The following is a 20,910-nucleotide window of genomic DNA, read 5'->3' on the forward strand; positions in this document are numbered from 1 at the left end:
CCAGTGATATGTCTGTCTCATTTTATCACATCCTTGCCAATGTAGTTATTGATCATTTTACGATTTATATTTCCTGTAGATCCTAGCTACATATTATGATTGGTTTAGTGATCTTTTTGACCGGATGTACAAGGATAGTAAAGACTTGACTTGGAAGACCTTCTGTGAAAGTGATCAGCCTGAAAATCCTGCCAAAGTAAGTAATTGTGGCCATACATTTGCAGCTTAAATGAGAAAACATTCTTAACAAGAAACTGATGTGTTCTAAGACTTCTTCTTAGAAATAGGCAACCTAGTGAGCAGCATACAGTCCCCAAGTACACGATGACTCCATGTTTCAAATATAACAGAAGAGAGTGGAGAGAGAGTGGAGAGAGAGAGAGAGAGAAAGAGAGTGTGTGTGTGTGTTTGTTGGAAAGACAAGTATTTGGAAGATCCTCCCTCACGCAACTATATATACTTATAGGGTATATATCCATTGTACATTTCAGAATTCTCTTCCTAACAGTAATGATTCTTTGAATGTAACATTATTTTAATGTTTTGTTCATTGTATCCCGTGCAAGGTGAAATGGCCTGAGGGATTAGAAGATTTGAACCCCCTGCATAGATTGATGGTTTTGCGAGCTGTGAGGAAGGACAGAATCTTGCCATCCTTTTCAAACTACATCAGTGGAACTCTGGGTAAAATGTAAGTTTCTATTGTACAAGGCATTATGGTACAACCATTGAAGTTTACTAGCTCTGAAATTACATTATAATTATAATTACAATTATTTATTTTGCACCAACTTATTCCAGATTTTTATTTGAATCAGTCCCATCGTGAGGATCACACAAAGCAAATGTTCTTTGTTTTTCCATATTGGGCATTTAGCTACATTTAATAAATTAATTAACATGTTCCTCAAATCATGTTAATGAAGTTAAAGGGATACTATAGTCACCAAAACAGATATAGCTTGGTTAAGATGTTTTGATCTATAGATCATGACCCTGCAGTCTCACTGCTCCATATTCTGCAATGTAGGAGTTAATTCACATTGTTTATGCAGCCCGAGTCACAGCTTCCTGCATGTGACTTGCACAGTCTTCCTAAGCACTTCCTGTAAATTGAGATCTACTGTTTCAACTTCTGTTATTGCACAGTCAGTTTAATTTAGATTGTCCTAGTTCCTGTTCTGTTAATAGCCTGCTAGACTATGTAGAAGCCTTCTGTTTGTGATTAAAGTTCTATTCACAGAGCAGGAGATAAAAAGGAAATATTTTTTCCATGCAGGCTGTGTCAGTCAAAGTCTGGGACAATCTAAATTAAACTGACTGTGCAATAACAGAAGTTGAAACAGTAGATCTCAATTTACAACTTCCTGTAAATTGAGATCCACTGTTTCAACTTCTGTTATTGCACAGTCAGTTTAATTTAGATTGTCCTAGTTCCTGCTCTGTTAATAGCCTGCTAGACTATGTAGAAGCCTTCTGTTTGTGATTAAAGTTCTATTCACAGAGCAGGAGATAAAAAGGAAATATTTTTTCCATGCAGGCTGTGTCAGTCAAAGTCTGGGAAGGTGTGGCAAGGGCGGCATAAACAAAACCAAAATTGATTTAACTCTTAAATGGCAGATAATTGAACAGTGAGTCTGCAGAGGCATGATCTATACAACCAAAACTATGTCACTAAGCTAAAGTTGTTTTGGTGACTATAATGTCCCTTTAATATGGATATGTAGTGGATTGATCCAAGGATAAATCTGACTGCCATTCTGGGGTCAAATAGGATTTTTTCCCCTAGCTTGTTGCAAAATTGGAAGTGCTTCAAACTGTTTCTTTTTGCCTTCTTTTGGATCAACAGCAAAAAACAAATGTGAGGAAGGCTGAACTTGATGTACGCAAGTCTCTTTGCAGCTATGTAATTATGTAACTAATTATATGTGCACTTACTATATTGTTCATGAGTAAGACCATATATTAAACTGTACTTTTGCCACTGTCCTTAATATATATTGATTTTATTACTCTTTTTTAAGTTTTTTATAATAAAAATTAAAATTAAAGGAACACTATAGTCACCTAAATTACTTTAGCTAAATAAAGCAGTTTTAGTGTATAGATCATTCCCCTGCAATTTCACTGCTCAATTCACTGTCATTTAGGAGTTAAATCACTTTGTTTCTGTTTATGCAGCCCTAGCCACACCTGCCCTGGCTATGATTGACAGAGCCTGCGTGAAAAAATAACTGGTTTCACTTTCAAACAGATGTAATTTACCTTAAATAATTGTATCTCAATCTCTAAATTGAACTTTAATCACATACAGGAGGCTCTTGCAGGGTCTAGCAAGCAATTAACATAGCAGGGGATAAGAAAATCTTAATTAAACAGAACTTGCAATAAAGAAAGCCTAAATAGGACTCTCTTTACAGGAAGTGTTTATGGAAGGCTGTGCAAGTCACATGCAGGGAGGTGTGACTAGGGTTCATAGACAAAGGGATTTAACTCCTAAATGGCAGAGGATTGAGCAGTGAGGCTGCAGGGGCATGTTCTATACACCAAAACTACTTCATTAAGCTAAAGTTGTTCAGGTGACTATAGTGTCCCTTTAACTTTGAATTGACTTTAAATTATCTACAAATGAACACTTTAGTATATAACTCCATACCTTGCTATTTTATTGACACATTCGATTAAAAAGTTTTGAATATTGAATCATAAATTTCACTAACGTGGCTAACATGTTCCTTTTCAGTTATTTACAAAATGTTTTTTTTCTGGTGAATTTGCTACCTAATGTATAGAATAAAATATATACTTATTTAAAGATCAAACTAGTGCCTCTTTCAAACTGGTAGTCACAAAGGATAAAAGCAGACATGTTTGCATTCTTCCACACAGACATCATTCACATGACCTTAACTTACACTCTACAATGGTACATTCTCTTGTAATTTGATAAATGTGATACACAGAATATATTTTCTCATAACTAATAAAATTAACATGTGAAGCAATCAAGTAGTTATGCAATCCCTAGTCTGAACAGATGTACAAAGTGGGACACACAACACATATTTCAAAACATTGTGGTGCTTTCTGTAGCATATATCCAACCTTTAAACAATGAACGTCTCATATCATCTCATATAGTGATTTCTATACTTCTAATTCCAGGTACTCTTCAGATGTCATTGTGGATTTGCAAGCCACCCTGGCATCCATGTCACCTCATCACCCAGGATTGCTAATGTATGACACAGACAGCAATATGCCACACATCTTGCTCCAGGAACTAGCCAGGAAACAAAACCAGAAACTGATAGTGTTTCCAATAACTATGGAAGCAGAAACAGCAGAGGAAGTCATCAGGAACTGCATGGCAAAGGTGCACATGGATAGTTTGAATCATAACTCTGCGTATACAAAAGCATATCTGCTGCATTGTCATAAGGACAATAAAGCTGGATCTCATTTTGAATGTATTTGAGCTGGGGTTCAGTCTAATTAAAGTACAAGTTTAATAGTAGTTTATTTAAACAGATGAATGGTTATTTTAAATTTGTATTTCCAATTGCCAGTATGCACATTTTCATTTGAAATGACCATTGATATGAGTGTTATATTCACCCATAGAATGAACCTGATTTTGTAATAATATTTCTTTAATAGATGTTTGTGTTTGCTGTCCACTTTTCATCATTTTCAGATTAATAACTTATATCTCCAAATTACATATAAGTTTTTAAAATCATAAATTATAATAACATCGCAGAAGGAATGATCGTATTATACATACACTCTTTTTATATAAGCTATATTTTGTTTTTATTGTTTATTGTACAGGGTCACTGGGTACTCCTGAAAAATGTGCAGAACTCCATTAAATTAATGATGTCGCTTGAAGACATTTTCAGGTTAAATAAGAACCCAGAGAAAGGTTTCCTCCTCTGGCTCTCCATTCAAGCCAACACCGATATACCAATTCGACTGCTACACAGCACAGTAAAAACTGTAGTGGACATGCCAATGGTATGACTTTTCTTTGCATATTCTTATCTAATATTAGTACTCCTATAGCATATTATTATCTTTTAATGTCATACAAGCAGCAAGTACATTCAATGACAAAAATAGGATTTTATTTTTTAGATAGTAGCAAGGCATACACAGTCATAATGCTTCTCAGAGAATGTTTTTTTTATTATAACATCCTAATTACTTTTAATTTGTGCTGATGGTGTAATCTTTTGAATTTCCTAGCTCCCGAGCTGAAATGAATCACACAATGGTCAAACATATCTGTTTTAGTTCATGATTCTGGGGGGGATTAGGTGGGTCTGCCTTGACGTTGGCAGGCGGGCATTCCCTCCAATGGCCATTGGAGCAACTAAATGACCTCTATTTGTCTAAATATACATTTTGCAACAATAGACAGAATGTAATTTCCTCACTGCTAACTGGTAGTCAATGCCTTGTCATTGCAGAATATACGAGGTGGCATAATTCACGCCTGGCAGTTTGTAAATCATGAAACACTGACAGCCAGTAGATGTCCAGAATGGCCAGCACTGCTGCATAACTTCTGCTTCTTGCATTGTGCTGCTCGCTTGAGGTCATCGTACGGCAATTCAGCAGGTTGGAATTGGCCCAACACAATGTGCTTTGGGTGTACTGAGTTTATGGTAAGCATGGTTTGTGAATATTTCAGTTAACTACATTACAACTACTAATAATGACAGTTTTATTTTTCATCATTTAAATCTGTATCTCTCTTGACTGTTGGTCATTAAAGGCTTGATTGCACTCAGTAGTCTTGAGTTTATAATGGTTATTAACCCAACTCTGAATTTTAGCAAACTAAACCCAAATAAGGAAGAAAAAAAAAGAGCCAAATTGTGACTATGGCTAAGGGGGAGAATTTTTCCACATCAGCTATTTATAACTTTTGTTAAGAGAACTATTGAATTCTAATACCTTGAAACACATTTGTTTGTTATCTGTATAAATTTGCATTTGCCTGACTTTCTTTGGATTTGGATGCTTTTGTGTAATCAATGCCGCTCATAGTTGGTTGGACTCTAATGGTGACGTTCTATTCCACCTCAGCAGGACCGCCACAGAGGGACAGGACTGAGGTGTGTTTTTTGTTAAACCTCTTGAAAATAGTTTCACACAAACCAGGGGGGAAAGTACTCACAGATTATTCGCACCAAAACTGCTCAATGAGATGCAGTGGTTATGGTTTTTAGATTTTTTTTTTTTTTGTTAATATGAATCCATTAGGGCCTTTAAAACCTCAGTACAACCCAAACATATGCACATCATCACCTAAAATTTAAATTGTTTATTTTATACAGGAGGGCCTCCACATGTTAAAGAATGAATTTCAAGATCATGATCTTGAGATGAAAGGAAGTAATGTTCACTGGACTGCTATCAGATCCCGACTTTCAGAGGTATAAGATAAATAATTGAACTATGCATTGTAACTTTTAGTAAGTTGTCACTATATGCATAATTTGTCATATTGAACCTTGCAAAGGATACCACATAAGGAGGAGGTCTTTAGTTCACATAAGATGATGATATTTTTCAAAGCACCACTGGTACTGTTTTAGGGCACATTAACTGCTGAGATCTTTTCTTTTTTTTTTACAAGACAATAATTCTGTATAGTGATCACTGGTTTTGTCTTTGTGCGGAAGTTATGTTCTATTTTTTGTTTCCCTAGATAATATATGGTCGTAATATTTCTGATGAGTATGATATGACGACTTTCACATCAATGGTTGATTACTGGATTAGCTCTAGCACAACAAAGAAAGACTATGAGCTGACAAAATGTAAGTTTGGTTGTTCGAAACTGGTAAAAAAAAAAATTGAATACATTCTCTATCTGATCTTCACATCTACAGGAAGCTGTCTGGCATGTGTTGGTCACAAGCCAGATGACTAATGCAGACTTTTCAACAGCTGAAAGCAGTACCCAGGGTGTGGAGAGTGTATGGCTCGCTTTTCTTTGTGTTTATTTAGAGATATATAATACTATAGAAAATATAGAGCCTCAGATCTATGAATAACATTATCATCCTTTTGGTACTTCCTCTCTGAAAGTAATATTTAAAGGTACAAAGCCACAATGATTTGTATATATTACTATATACCCCTTAGGATAAAACTGTCTATATATTTGTTCAATACTAAGAAAACCCTTCCCCCTCCACCTGCTATTCATACTTACTTATAATGTGCCCAGTGCATTAGTTTTGCAATTTTTCACTATATATTCATTGGGATCATTGTATTGAAATCAAATATCAGATGACTAGACACCTTTAGTTTCAAAGAGGAGCTTTTATTATTTTTATCATTATCGTGACAAATGAAGGTTTTCTTTGATATAAGAATTACATTTCTCTAGAAATAAGATATGAACATGCCGCATTGTTGGTGGTGTTGTAGAGTACTGTTTTGTGTGTAATAACCCCCAGTTTATTATAAATATTTTTTCCGGTGTGTGGATTTGTTATAAGGTACAGTGGGACCTCGGTTTACAAATTTAATGCGTTCTCCGGGACGTTTCTTATTGCGAAAAATTTGTAAACTGAAACGCGGTTTCCCATAGGAATGCATTGAAAACCAATTAATCTGTTCTGGAGGTCAGAAAAAAAGTCAAAATGGGCTGGCATGGAAACCAACCCACAATGCAGAACACACAATAAAAGGCATGCAAACGACGAAGCTCAGCTCCCTACCTTTCCACGGCTTGAGAAATGCACCAAAAAGTCCCAAAACAACTGCAAACAATTTCCAGAATGGCTCCAGAACTCGATGCAAAAGCCGCTCCAACACCTCCATACAAGCAGTGAGGGATTTGTAATTCCAGTTGCTGTTTCGTTTAAGAACATCAGTTTTGGTCAAATCAAGTGTCCATATGTAGTGGTTGTGGTGCTTAGAGGGGCCCTTTAACTCAATGCTTTAAGTAATTGTGCATTCCAGATAACTTGAAAATCATCATATTGAGTTATGTCCTCAAGTTCAGGTTTTTATTATGATATATTCTCTACTTTTTTAACAGTGAAATACAAGATTCCGACAGCATTTTTTGCAGCTGAACTGAGCCGTGTTGCTTTGACGCAAGCAATAGAGTCTATTCCCCCATATTTACTGGATACTCCTGAGGCTTTTCATATGCACCCCTCCCCTATGGTAATATGCACAGCCAATGTGATAGTATTTTGATGTCCTTAATATACTAATTGACATCTGTCCATCTGTCCTATTCATACGTGCCTGTTAACCCTTTTCAGGTTGTTTTTGGTCAAGGACGATACATCATTTCAAGGCTTAATCTGCTTTTTGAATCCAGTCCTCGACTAAGTCTTCGGCTTCAGTCCGGCACACAGATTGCTGAAACATCTCAGAAAGGTAAACTAGGCTGGAACACTTTTTTTGGAGACAGGCTTAGTCATGGGTGATAAAAACAGAAACGGCTAACCACAAAAATGAGAATGGTCTGGAGTTCTAAATGAACTCAAAGTGAATCTCATATTCAAGACCAAACCAGCTCACCAGGAAAAATTCTCCAAGTCACTCAGCTGTGTTTTCAGTTCTCACTTTAGTGAATAAACCTGAGAGGAGTAGAAGTGATATCTATCGGACTGGCCATACCCTAATAGCCACCACCTTCCATATCTCCCATATCGAATCTTCTACATGACATCTGTATAACCTTGTTTCATTTTCACTAACTTAATTCTCCAAAGATAATGGAAAAAATTATTGTATACGTCAATGCTGCATTTTTCATTACTTTTCTAATGTTCACAAAACTCCACATGTGAACTGATAAATGTTGCATTGATTTTATTGATTTATTTATTTATTACTGGTATTTATAAAGCGCCAACAGATTCTGCAGCGCTGAATATACACAGACAAATACAAAAGGTAGAGAGGGCCCTGCCCGTAAGTTGAGATTTAGCCATTTAAGCTCTTTTATACAAAATGCATAGCTAGAGCTTACAATCTAAAGGATACCGTGGGGATTCGAGACAAGGGGTAGAAGGGGGAATTTGGAAGTGATGGCTAAATAAGGAAACAGAGAGTTGCAGCTATTGGTAGAATATAGAGGGAACGAAAAGGTAATTGAGTGAGAATTTTAAACAGCTGGAGGAGCATGCTATAAATTTAGGGGGAACCTGGGTGGGTTGAGCCAAGTAGAAATGGGCCTAGGGAGGAGTAGAGATAAACAGTTATATCAAGGTATTTACAGTTGGAAGTGGCAAGCATGGGGGGGAGGAGTGGGAGGGGACAAGAAACAGTTGTGATTAACAATTTAGAATTTTGCCAATCAAATCCTAACAGCCAGATTATTAATTAATGTGTGTAGCTGCAAGTACTACAGTAGTACACTATAGATAACAATGAAACATTATTATAATAAGTAATCTTATTGGCAAAGGTGAAAGAAATCCGTTGGACCCTTTTCTGACTTTCAATTTGTACCTTAAAGCTGTAGCATAAATACTCCTCTGCCAATCTTGAGGTATTTCATCCATTAGCTTCTTAAAATTCAGGGATTTCTACTTTTCCTACATCACTGACTTTTGGCTTCACCCCTTTCATTTCTGCAATCTGCATTTGTGGCAGGATCCATATAAATTTTTCTCTCACGTAAAAGTAAGATAAGAGAAGTATACAGGCATAATTTGTTTAGTTACTTGATTCTTGTTTTTTTTTCAGGTGCTAAACAAACTATCAATCCCGCCACCGTCAACCATCCACTGACATTACCAGAAACTAACATCAACACTGCTGATGGTCACCTAACAGCCGTCAAACTATCTGATATTCATAAGATCTGTATATCACTTCTGTCAAAGGTTCCCAAAGGATGGACTAGGGTAATAATATACCGACATATAAAACCAAAATATATTAAAAGCTTGAGGAATACAACAAGAAATATAATCAGTAATAATGACACATGCCTGCGGTATATAAAATGCAATTAAACATAACCACATACAAAGTCCTATTCTCCCTCATCATCAGGATACCATAAAACATTCGATCTTCAAGACGTTCTACACCAGTTTAGCCACCAGTAGGATGGCGTATTGTGGTACACTCAGTGATGTATTTTGGTGTCATAGTAAAACCATAATCCAATAATTTTCCGCCAAGCATTAATGTATATCTTATTAAAGGAAAACATATTTTGTTATCTATTCAATATGAGCTAGATGCTGTATCTTGTATTTGCTATCCGTCTGTAAAAGATGTTTCTCTTCTCCCTTTGATTTAAATTAAGACAGGGACAATTTATAGACTTCGTCTTTAACACTCCAGCTTGGTGAGACCTTACTTGATTTTTGAACATAGCATAATGATATTAAATTAACTACAAACTATAAACTAGATTTGTACCCCAGTCATTGAAATTAATCATGGTATGGTTAGACCATCATACATAACTAACCATTTTGTAGTTTGCTACATTTAAAGGTATCTTATGAGTAAACAGATATGAATGATTATGTGCAGTCTTGATAGCACGTAATGTAACATTTGTAATCTTACAACGGAAACATAAATGTCTCAAACAATGTGTGTCACAGGCCTCAAAGTATGCTTATCTGCTTCACTATAAGGTGTTGATTTGCAAGACTCTATGCAGTATAAAAGGATCAATATGAAAGAACCCTATGGAAGCTGTCATCAAAGTCTGTGAACATCACAAGATAGCATTTGCCTGAATCTTCATACAAGCATACACACTGTATTGTTTTTATATAGAGTAGACAACATAGCAAAATAATGTGACTTGCTTATTTCTTTTCAACTTTATTTTAGGATTTCATTAATGACAGACTAAAAATGATTGGAGGAGACACGCCATTTAATTTGTTTTTCAAAATGGAGCTGGACCATTTGATGTTTTTATTATCAGAGATAAGACGGGATCTGCAGGTAACAGTAGACATCCGTTAAAAGCAAATGCTTACCTTAAGTTGCATAGTGGCACTGTAGTTTGTAAATAAGCTAGTATTAACAGCAATTTACTAACATGTAATATATGATCCTCTGATTTCAGGCTTCCATACTTTATATCTGCTATTTTGACGTCCCCTTCTTATGCTTAACCCCTTAAGGACACATGACATGTGTGACATGTCATGATTCCCTTTTATTCCAAAAGTTTGGTCCTTAAGGGGTTAAAGACCTGTCATTTTCTCAAATCTCACTTTTTATAGTTCTGTATAAGAGGAGTTACAGTGTCCACAGATTAAAACGACTTTAACAACATAAATGCAACAAATTTTTATTCTACTCATTGAAAAGGGATTGATGGAAAAAAAATGACCAACATTTTTTTTTATAAAGTTGTTGATTGTAGTCATGCTCTTTTAGGATGTTTTGACTTCTTACCTGTGTCCTGACAGTCACAACTCTCTGCCTTCACTACTTCCAATAAAGAGTTGGAAGCAATCTTAGCTAAACCTTGCAGTGCAAGGCTTGCTCATGGGCTGAGAGCGATATCACCTGACACTCTCATCCAATGAGCTAGCCATGTACTGTAGGACTTAGCTCAGTTGAGCTAAACAAAGCTGCTGCTTAGAAGCTTTCAGCTCTACAGCAAAAGTAGCAGAGGTGCAGAGCAGTGCCCAGTGGACCCCATGTAAGGCGCCAAAATATTCTAAAGTCGACTGCTTACAATGGGAGGTGGGCGGGGGGCAGGGCACCCCTGGCACCATGACCACTATATCAGGCTGTAGAAGTCAGAAGCCCTTTAATATTAATCAGTCTTATGGATGATTCAGTGAGGAATTGATGTACTTACATTGCATAGTTTATACTGCTGAGCATTGTTAATCTGCTTGTTGTATTTTCTTAAGAATATTAAGGATTTTGTGGAGTCACCTGACATGTTAGGAGACCAACTCTCTGAAACCACGATTATGATAATTCGAGATTTACATTTGAAAAGAGCTCCAAAATACTGGTGCAAGCTGGCCTGGAGCTTCTCCCTTCCACCCGATTGGTCCGTCTCATATTGGATCAGTGATTTACAGCTGCGGGTTGCACATTTTGAAAAGATGCTGCAGTTGGTAAGTATGTTGTAAGAATATACAATATGAAGTAATAGGTGTAGCTATAAATTTTAAAAATGCATACCTTAAAAGTAGGAACAGTCCTTCTTTTGGAATACATGTTCCTCTGATCCTGTTTTCTATTTTGCTTCAATACTTATTTACAAATATTACTGCCTTTTGTAAGCTAAGACTAAGTATCAGAAAACTATTTTTTGGGGGGTGGGGCCGGACCGCCATGCTGACCGGTCGCATGCAAGAGAGACTCCAGGGAAATCTGGCCTCTTAGGCTATAATTTGCAGCTCTGGTACTTGAAATGAGCCCACGAGACATCCACACGGTGGTGGAAGAAGTGGCAGACCCCGAGATCGGGAGTTTTGGGACCCCTGAAGGAAGCACGAAGCTTCGGAGGTTGCGGCCTACTCAGGAGGAGAGAGGGGTGGACAAACGCTGCCCTGCCTCTCTTCCCAGCTACCACACACCTGCCTACTGAGACGCCTGCCAGTCCCGTTTCCCCCCCTGTGGGCTTGGGGGGCTGGGGTGAGGGGTTATCCCGGTCCCCACTGAGGAGATCTCGAGATGTGGGGAGATTAGGTGGCGCGGAACTCACAATGCCTACCTTACAAAATGGCGGTGGCTCCGAGTGCATTACTAACAGCTCATGCTTTATGGAGCTCCAGGGGGAGAAGTCACACCACCCACCACGACGACCAAAGCAAGTCCAGGGGCGAGTTGACGTCCGCTGGGGAGAGCTCAGGACTGTGAGAGTAAATGGATCCTCAATCTGAAGCACACAACCCATGAAGGGGAGTTGGGAATCCACGCCGCAAAGCGGATCCACCCGGCGAAACAGCTACGAAGCCTGCCAAGGAAGCCTGTGAACTTACATTATATTGCCTATTCGGACCGGCTGTATAATCTCAGACTATAAGTCTCCAGCGACTCCATCAAGGCACTCTATGACACAACAGAGGCACTCACATCCTAACATAGCAAGGGATATACAAGAGTCTGCAGCCTTTTGGTTACCACTTGCAGCATATAATCCTAACTTCTCTGACACCCACTGAAGCCATTTTGTTTTCCGTAACCACTTCTCCTGCTTAGTCTCACACAGCTTTATGTGATATTACAGCGGTCTGCTCAGCTCCAGTGGTCCTTACTATATTCTTTCTGCCTAGCATGTACAATAACGTTTATTTCTTAGACAGTCCCAACCGTGTCTTGCCTATATTCACTGCAGCGTATATTCAGAGAATCCTAACATGATTATTCTTTATCAAAAAATTGTGCAGAATTGTCAAATGCCATTTCACTGTATTGTCATGTAACAATACATTGCTCATGCTGTTGTGGCATTCATTGCAAGCCACCCTGTATCTTTACTTGCACAGCAATAAAAAAAAAAAATTATTAAGCATTGCAAAGAAATGAAAATAAACATGTGGCATTTTTTGTTTATGCTTAAATATTGTTTTTTGAACACTACTATTTTAGACAGGAAGTCCATCACTAAATGCTGTTCTTTTCAAGAATGTCATGGAAATCATTAGTTCATACTGTTTCTGAAAAAATTTACATTTTTGGCACATATTTTGACTTTAAAAAAAACCAAAAAAACCCTTTATCCTCTTCATTGCTTATCCCATCCAAAATTATTCAACCCCCATTGAAAATCAGGTTGCTTGTCAAAATCTACAGACTTTCAGTTGTTTGCAATTAACAAATCACACAAAGTAACTGAAATAGATCAACACAATGAATGCTTCAAATGGTTTCCACAAATTCACCCGAAAATGCAACTTATAGTGACTTCTCCAGTCTCAAAATTATTCAACCCCTTCATGGCAAGCATCTTTAGCCTTAGTAAAGCACAATTTTTGCTGTTATAACCTGCTGCAAATGAGATGCATAGACAGACATTAGCTCATGAGCAATGGCCTCCATTTCCTGTCATTTCCTAGCGTTTGCGTGCTGCATTCGCCTTCTTCAAATCCCACCTGTGATTTTCTAAGCGGTTTAAGTCAGATGACTGTGATGGACACTGTAAAATTTTCCAAGATTTCTTCTGCAACCAAGCCTTGGTGAAATTTGAAGTATGATTGTGATCATTGTCTTGTTGGAAGGTCCAATGACGCCCAAGCTTCAGCTCCTTCATAGACGGCGTGACGTTTTCTCCCAGGATTTCCTAATACTTCAATTAATCCATTTTGCCTGCCACATGCTGCAGGTTTCCAGTGCCAGGGGATGCAAAGCAGTCCCAGAGCATCACAGAGTCACCACCATGCTTAAAGGGACACTATAGTCACCTGAACAACTACAGCTTAATGTAGTTGTTCAGGTGAGATCTATAGCTCCCTGCAGGCAATCTAATGTAAACACTGTATTTTCAGAGAAAATACAGTGTTTACATTGATTGATAGGAATACCTCCAGTGGCCGTCACTCAGACGGCCACCAGAGGGACTTCCCATCATGTATGGTCCTAAAAAGGCCATGTACACGTCAGACATATTAAAATACGTCTGACGTGTGCAGGAGAGAGAAGGCACTGTGTGCGAGCCTTCTCTCACCTGCCTGTCAGCAGAAGAGAGGGGCGGGCAAAGAATGGAAGCATCTGATTGCTCCCTGCTCGCGCCCGACTATTTTGTCATTTTGATGAAATAGGGGCCGCGGCTTCACGAGGCTGCCGGCGCTGGAACGAGGTGAGTAAAAAGGGCTGCCTGGAGTGTCCCTTTAACTATAGGCAGAGTGTTCTTTTCAGTGGATGCTTCATTTTTCTTCCTTCAGACATACTGCTAATCCATTAGGCCTAAAAGTTCACTTTTTTTTTTTATTGCTTTACAGAATAGAATCTCAAAACCTATATGGCTTATTTATATGATTTTGGGCATACTGGGCATTTGGGCCAATAGTGGTGTACAACTTCTGGCATGATAGTTTGGAGAGTGTTCAGAGAAGGACTAAAAAAAAAACGGTTCATGGATGGCAGGGTAAAACTTACAGGAAAGTTAAAGGATCTTAACATGTATAGCTTGGAGAAAAGATGAGACAGGGAAGAGGAGGAGGGGATATGGTAGAAACATTGAAATGCATAACGGGAATCAACACAGTAAAGGGGAAGAGTGTATTTAAAAGAAGAAAAGCTACCACAACAAGAGGACATAGTTTTAATTATATTAGAGAAGCAAAGGTTTAAAAATAATTTTAGGAAGTATTACTTTACTGAGAGGGTAGTGGATGCATGGAATAGCCTTCCACCTGAGGTGGTAGACGTTAACGCAGTGAAGGGAGTTTAACTATGCATGGGATACGCATAAGACTATCCTTGATCCAAGATAAGGCCAGGAACTATGGGTCCTTATCTGCCGTCACATTCTATGTTTTCTGTATTTAGGACTTGCCTTACTGTGCTCACTGAAACCTCGGTGTCACCAAGTCTTGCTGCAGGTCTTTTGCAGTCACTTGAGGGTTTTTCACAACCTGCCTTCTCAGAAATCTGGTTGCAGCCATTGAAAACGTAATTATTCTGCCCCATCCGGGTAGTGTAACCACTAGTCCTTCAACTTTGAACTTGTGAACTCTGCTTCCAACGGTGTCTGTAGGAACATGCAGTGCCATCACAGTCTTTTTGTATCCCGTTCCTTGATTGTAAATAGGTGATGATCTCTTCTCTAAACTTTATGGACCATTCTTTTGACTTAGCCATGTTCCTAATATGCAGCCAAACATAACACTCAACCCCTAGCCAGTTCAGGTATTTTAAGTGTTTTATCTCAAGCACACTTGGTGCTTGAGGCAACACCTGTTTTGCATATTTGTGCTGTCGTGAGGGATTCTATTCAGGGTGTTAACTGGAGGAATTATCATAAGTTACATTTTCAGTTGAACTTGGGGAAACCACTTGAAGCATTTGTTGTGTTGAGCTATTTCAATTGCTTTTGTTTTATTTTCACACATATAGAACACTAAAAAGCACAACCTAAAAAGTACAAAGGGAGACCAATAGTGCAGACTAAAAAATAAAAACAAAATAAAAGAATAACTAAAATGCACTCACAAACAAAGGTATAAATAGGCAGGGTATAGTCAGTCTTCTTAAAATGCTTCTTCTCTTCTCAGTGTAGAGATGGATGCTTAAAACAAAGCATAGAGACAGACCATAGTGTATAGCTGTATAGTATTAAAAGTGAAGCTTTATTGGGTACACTTACAAAATAACAGTAGTAAAAGGGCTCTTCAAATCAAACTCGATGTCTTCCACCAAAGAAAGATATAACCATCAGGATATAGAGACACGAGAGATGGAGAGATCCACAATAAAAAATATAAATAATCAAAAGCTTGCCACCCTACGCGTTTAGTTTCAATGACTTCATCAGGGGCTTCTGGCAACAATATACACATAATACAAAACATACAAACACTTAAATACCCTGCCTTAAAAACATTCAGCCAGTCCTGGAAGTTTCTTCGATCAGAAACATCTGCAGGTAATCTCCTCCGTCGGGTTTCATTATCCTTTCGCGCTTCAAAAGGCGCGTGCGCTCCAAGCCTCGTTTTCACAATACCGGAAGTCCCAGTTCGTCTATGTCTGAAACGCAAATGCGTTCCACTCCGTCCGGAAACAGGAAGGAGAGTTCTGAATTGGGGCGCAGATGCGTATCAATTCCTCCAAAACCGGAAACAGAGTCAGAAATGGAACGCAAATGCGTTCCACTTAGGATGATGTTCAGTTCTATAAATATGGAGCGCAAACGCGCTCCGAAGGAAGAGAATATGTCATAAAAAAAATTTAAAATTAAAATGAATATGAAATAAAGTTAAAAATAAATAGACCATATAAAAACGTAATCACAATTGGTAAAAGTAATGATAATAACGAAAAGAGATAATCAAAATCATCATAGAAAATTCAAATACAGAAACTAGTTACAAAAAACATGCCATATCAAAATCTACATTCATACTTTCTGGTTGCATTGTTTTCAAAGTATGAATCCAAAAGCCTTCTCTTTGTCTTAATTTAAGTACCAGATCTCCACCTCTCCCATCTAAAGACACCTTTTCAATCCCAATACATGAAAAAGTGTTTGGATTAAAATTCTGACACCTATTGCAATGAACGGGAACTGAATGGGTTAATAATTTATTTTTAATATTATTAAAATGTTCTAAAAATCTTTTTTTCACTGGTCTAATTGTCCGTCCAACATATTGAATTCCACAACCACATGTTAGGAGATAAACCACATGTGTGGAATTACATGTAATATGTTCTTTAATTTTAAAATTCTTTTTAGTTCTTGAACTGCAAAAATATTGGGATTTTTGGTTCTTATAATGACAGCTTTTGCATGAACCACATGTGTAGAAACCCACAAGTTTTTGAACTTCTTGTTTATCTCCATTTCTAAAGGTGCTTGGTGCCAAAACATTTTTAAAACTTTTCCCTTTTCTAAAAATAATTTGTGGGACAGGAGGGAGTTCTGTTTTTAAAAAATCATCTTCTAGTAAAAGCGGCCAATGTTTCGTTAATATTTTCTTGATTTTTTTTAGCATGGATATTGTACTGGGTGTTAAAAGAGAAGGCGAATTTATTATTAACCAGTGAAACTTGTTTCTCCTTATTTCGTAGTAAATCTCCTCTCTCTTTATTATAGGAATACATAATCTCCTTATTTATAAAATTATTTGCATATCCCTTTTCTATAAACTTATTTTTAAGGAAAGAGGCCTGGTCTAAAAAGGTATTTTCATCCGAACAATTCCTCCTAATTCTTGTGAATTGACTCCGTGGAACACCACGGAGCCAATTTGGTTGATGATTGCTCTCTGTATTGATATAGCTATTAGCATCAGTAGGTTTAACATTTTTTTTTGTCTTTATCTTTTCATCTTCAATAAAAATGGTCAGGTCTAAAAAAATAATCTCATTCTGGCTAAAAATTGGAGAAAAAATTAAATTACACAATACACAAGATCCAGCGCACTCTCCTATCTACTAAACAGCAACTTCAATGTTGACAGATTTTATTAGTTTTTAAAAGGTGTTTTTTTTTTTTTTTTTTTTTTAAAACACCTAATCTAGGCAAAAAATAATGGGGATTTAGTTACATTATATGATCATACATTGCATAAGCCTGCCACAACGTCAATGTACCCCATCTTTGGCAGGTCCTACTCTCACAGTCTAATGTCTGCTCTTATGAGATTAACCCACTTACTTGGGAAAAAATTCCATCTGAGGCTCTCTGCAGTACGAGACTAAATAGGGACCTGAGATGAAGCACCTGTGACAGGGAGGGGTGCAAAACCAAGGAGCTGGCTAGACTCCCAAATATATATGGAACATGGGGGGGGGGGTTGCACTCACCTGAACATGCTTAAATGGGGTGCTGCTGGGGGCCATATTATACAATAAACAATACACAAGATCCAGCGCACTCTCCTATCTACTAAACAGCAACTTCAATGTTGACAGATTTTATTAGTTTTTAAAAAGTTTGGGTTTTTTTTGTTTGTTTTTTGTTTAAAAAAACACCTTACCTAGGCAAAAAAAAAAAAAACCTTTTAAAAACTAATAAAATCTGTCAACATTGAAGTTGCTGTTTAGTAGATAGGAGAGTGCGCTGGATCTTGTGTATTGTTTATTGTATAATATGGCCCCCAGCAGCACCCCATTTAAGCATGTTCAGGTGAGTGCAACCCCCCCCCCATGTTCCAAAAAATTAAATTAACTTGATTAGAATTAGTATAATCAATAAAATCTAATAGATTACTTTCGAGACCATTCCATATAAAAAGAATATCATCTATATACCTTCTCCAGAATACCAAGTTCACGCCAAATGGATTATAAAGCTTCACTTTTAATACTATACAGCTATACACTATGGTCTGTCTCTGTGCTTTGTTTTAAGCATCCATCTCTACACTGAGAAGAGAAGAAGCATTTTTTTTTTTTTTTTTTTTTTTTTATTCTTTTTTTTCGTGCAGAGAAAATACAATACGGTTCACAGTGCCACGACAGCAGAGCCAACCAAGATATACATGCAGTTGTACAGTGTCATGTCACATAAAAGAAATGCACATTTTAGATTTTTTTTTAAACTCGCTTTTACATTGTAGTTACGTGGCTACCCTGCACAATGCTAGTGATCAGCTTGGTTACAAGAGAAACTTGAAGCAGGGGGGGGTGAGTGGTTATTCAGGCTAATGTTTCAAGACGTTTCATTATAGGTTTGCTTAAGACCTAGGTTTCATTAGGCACAAACATATTTTCATGAGACGAGCAAGCTTTGTTAGTCGTTAAAGCATCAACCTTACTAGTAATTCCAGGTAAAAACAGGCTTATTTCTTCCATCCCTAATGCAGCGGCAACGACAATAAAGACTTCAGAACAAGGCTCTATAATATCAGGTTAATGATTTAAGGATAGAGATGTAGCTTTTGTCAGAGCATAGGAGTTAGATTAGTGAGAGGAGAATGCAGGGTGTCAGTTAAGAGTGTAAAAACAATGAGCAATAAACATACTGCAGCACACTCATCTTGAGGCCCCAGTCCTAGCTGCGTGTTGCTAAGGTCGTAAGACAATAGCTAGTGAGTCCATTATTGTCCAGGCACATACTCGTCGGGGCATTGCGTTGTGTCTCGGGGTGATTGTCTCTTGGTGTTTTGCTGGGTTGCAGGCCTGCTCCAGTACAAGCCGGGTTACCAGCGCCTTCCTCCCGGTGTGTCTCTGCAAGGTATGGGTTGCTTGGTGTGTCGCGTATGCCAGGCCAGATGGTGCGTGTATGCTGCAGTGGACTCTGCAATCTGGTTCCCGTGCTCTCGACCTCTGCCATCTTAGGTTGGGCCCTGGGCCTGCTCGGTGATCGGGCAGAGCCTCCAAGTATGGCTTTGTGGCTAGGACCGGGATCACCTCCCCGGTCCAGAGGGGGGGGATCCGGACCGAGTCCGCCGGTGTTCCGTGCGGGCTCCATTGGGCAGGATAGTGGAGCAGCGGCCGTCCACTCCACTCACTGCCAGGTAGGCCCCCGCCTGGTGTAGCAGGGGTCTCTCCTCCGAGGGACTAAAACCCTCGCGGCAAGCCTCTCCTCGGCTCCGGTAGCCCGTGTGTATCGAGGGCCTCAGGTGGTGAGTATTTTTTATCCCAAAATAGCCAATGAATGGGTCTATTGGATCATGTTATACGGGAGCTGGTCTCCCCTGCGGCCACTCAGCTCGGCGGCCCGGCCCCGCCCCCGAGAAGAAGCATTTTAAGAAGACTGACTATACCCTGCCTATTTATACCTTTGTTTGTGAGTGCATTTTAGTTATTCTTTTATTTTATGTTTTTAATTTTGAGTCTGCACTATTGGTCTCCCTTTGTACTTTTTAGGTTGTGCTTTTTAGTGTTCTATATTTATGATATTGAAGACATTGAGGAGTCTTTGCACCTCCTAATTTGGGGTATTTATATTTTATTTCTTTTCCCCGTTTGAGAGCCACAAGGGTTGTTTTGCATTTGTTTGCAAATCACTATATTTTGTCTGTTTATTTTCACACATGGCTTCTCCATTTTGAGTTTAATTGTGTTAAATAAATCATGACGCAGTGAAATATGTCATGTTCATCTGAGGTTGTATATACTAGGGATGTGCATGGGCAAAAAAAATTCGTTTAGTTTGTAAATTTGGGTAAGAAAACATATTTTTCTGCTTCAGCAATTCGGACAAATGGCATTCGGTTCGGCACTTCCAAAATTCGGGACTTCGGCAATTTGACAATTCGGAACTTCAGTAATTCGCATCCTAACCCTAACCCCCAACACTAAACCCTAACCCATTTCGGAACTTTGGCAATTCGGTTCGGCACTTTGGAAATTCTGCAAATCGAACTTCGGACATTCATAAGCATCAGAATGTCCGAATTTCACGAAATTCGTCCGAATGTACATTCAGAACTAAACTAATTGCACATGTCTAGTATTTACTTAATATTAAGACCTGTTAAAGGACAGATGAATGTTATTATGTCCTGACTTGGAAAACCATAGAATTCAAAGAGGGTGTGCTTTCTTTTTCCCATTACTGTATATTACACTATGAATGCCTACCTTTTTGCATTTTAGGTATATCTACTAAAATAATGTATTGTGTAAAGTGCATATTTCTAATAAAAACTGCACTTTTATAAAAATATACATAGAATATTTCAGAAGGTTTAAGTGGTTTAGGAGTTCCTTTAAGCAAAGAAAACAAAATCACCAAACAGAATTAGATCAAAGAGAACAGAAGTTAGCACTAGATATGATAGGCTTTTGGATTATTTATAGTCATAAAAGTAGATAGTAATCTTGTGGATTTTTATTTTATAAAATTTATTTACAGATGCTTTAGACACTACCCATATCCACATATTAAAAGTACTTCTCATTCAACAGGGTCGAGAAAAGATGCCAACATACTGGCTTGGTGCATTTAGAAACCCAAAAGGTCTGTTTTCGGTATTAAAACAAGAAGCTATCCGGAAATACTCAGCAAGAACTGGAAATGCAGAACCTATGCAGTTTAAAACAGAAATTACACAGAGAGACAAAGAACATGTATGTACAGATAGTAACTTATGTATATTTTTAACATGTGTAAAAAATTGCGTTTTTAATGAGTTTAAAAGAAATACTATCTCTAATTGGAAATCTAAACAAAACAAACACTATGTGTGAATACCTTTATACAGTGTCTCCAGTATGTCTAGTCTGAGCAAGTTTAAAGGGATACTGAAAGAACAATAACCATTTCATCTAATTAAATTGGTTGTAATTCTTGGAGTCTTCTGG

At 37.9% G+C, this 20,910-nt stretch overlaps 1 protein-coding gene across 1 annotated transcript in view; it reads left to right on the forward strand.

Annotated features, from left to right (window-relative positions):
- LOC134586252 (dynein axonemal heavy chain 5-like) overlaps positions 1–20,910 on the forward strand; it is a 260,789-nt gene that overhangs the window by 239,122 nt on the left and 757 nt on the right. Inside the window, exons 93-105 of the mRNA XM_063441744.1 lie at positions 80–196; positions 567–691; positions 3,166–3,376; positions 3,835–4,020; positions 4,476–4,673; positions 5,349–5,447; positions 5,723–5,834; positions 7,070–7,200; positions 7,302–7,419; positions 8,737–8,897; positions 9,850–9,966; positions 10,893–11,105; positions 20,515–20,676. Of these exons, the coding sequence (XP_063297814.1) occupies positions 80–196; positions 567–691; positions 3,166–3,376; positions 3,835–4,020; positions 4,476–4,673; positions 5,349–5,447; positions 5,723–5,834; positions 7,070–7,200; positions 7,302–7,419; positions 8,737–8,897; positions 9,850–9,966; positions 10,893–11,105; positions 20,515–20,676 (1,950 nt within the window). The remainder of the gene's footprint in view (positions 1–79; positions 197–566; positions 692–3,165; positions 3,377–3,834; positions 4,021–4,475; positions 4,674–5,348; positions 5,448–5,722; positions 5,835–7,069; positions 7,201–7,301; positions 7,420–8,736; positions 8,898–9,849; positions 9,967–10,892; positions 11,106–20,514; positions 20,677–20,910) is intronic.

The sequence above is a fragment of the Pelobates fuscus genome, chromosome 2 (genome assembly GCF_036172605.1).
Source record: "Pelobates fuscus isolate aPelFus1 chromosome 2, aPelFus1.pri, whole genome shotgun sequence".
Classification (NCBI taxonomy): domain Eukaryota; kingdom Metazoa; phylum Chordata; class Amphibia; order Anura; family Pelobatidae; genus Pelobates; species Pelobates fuscus.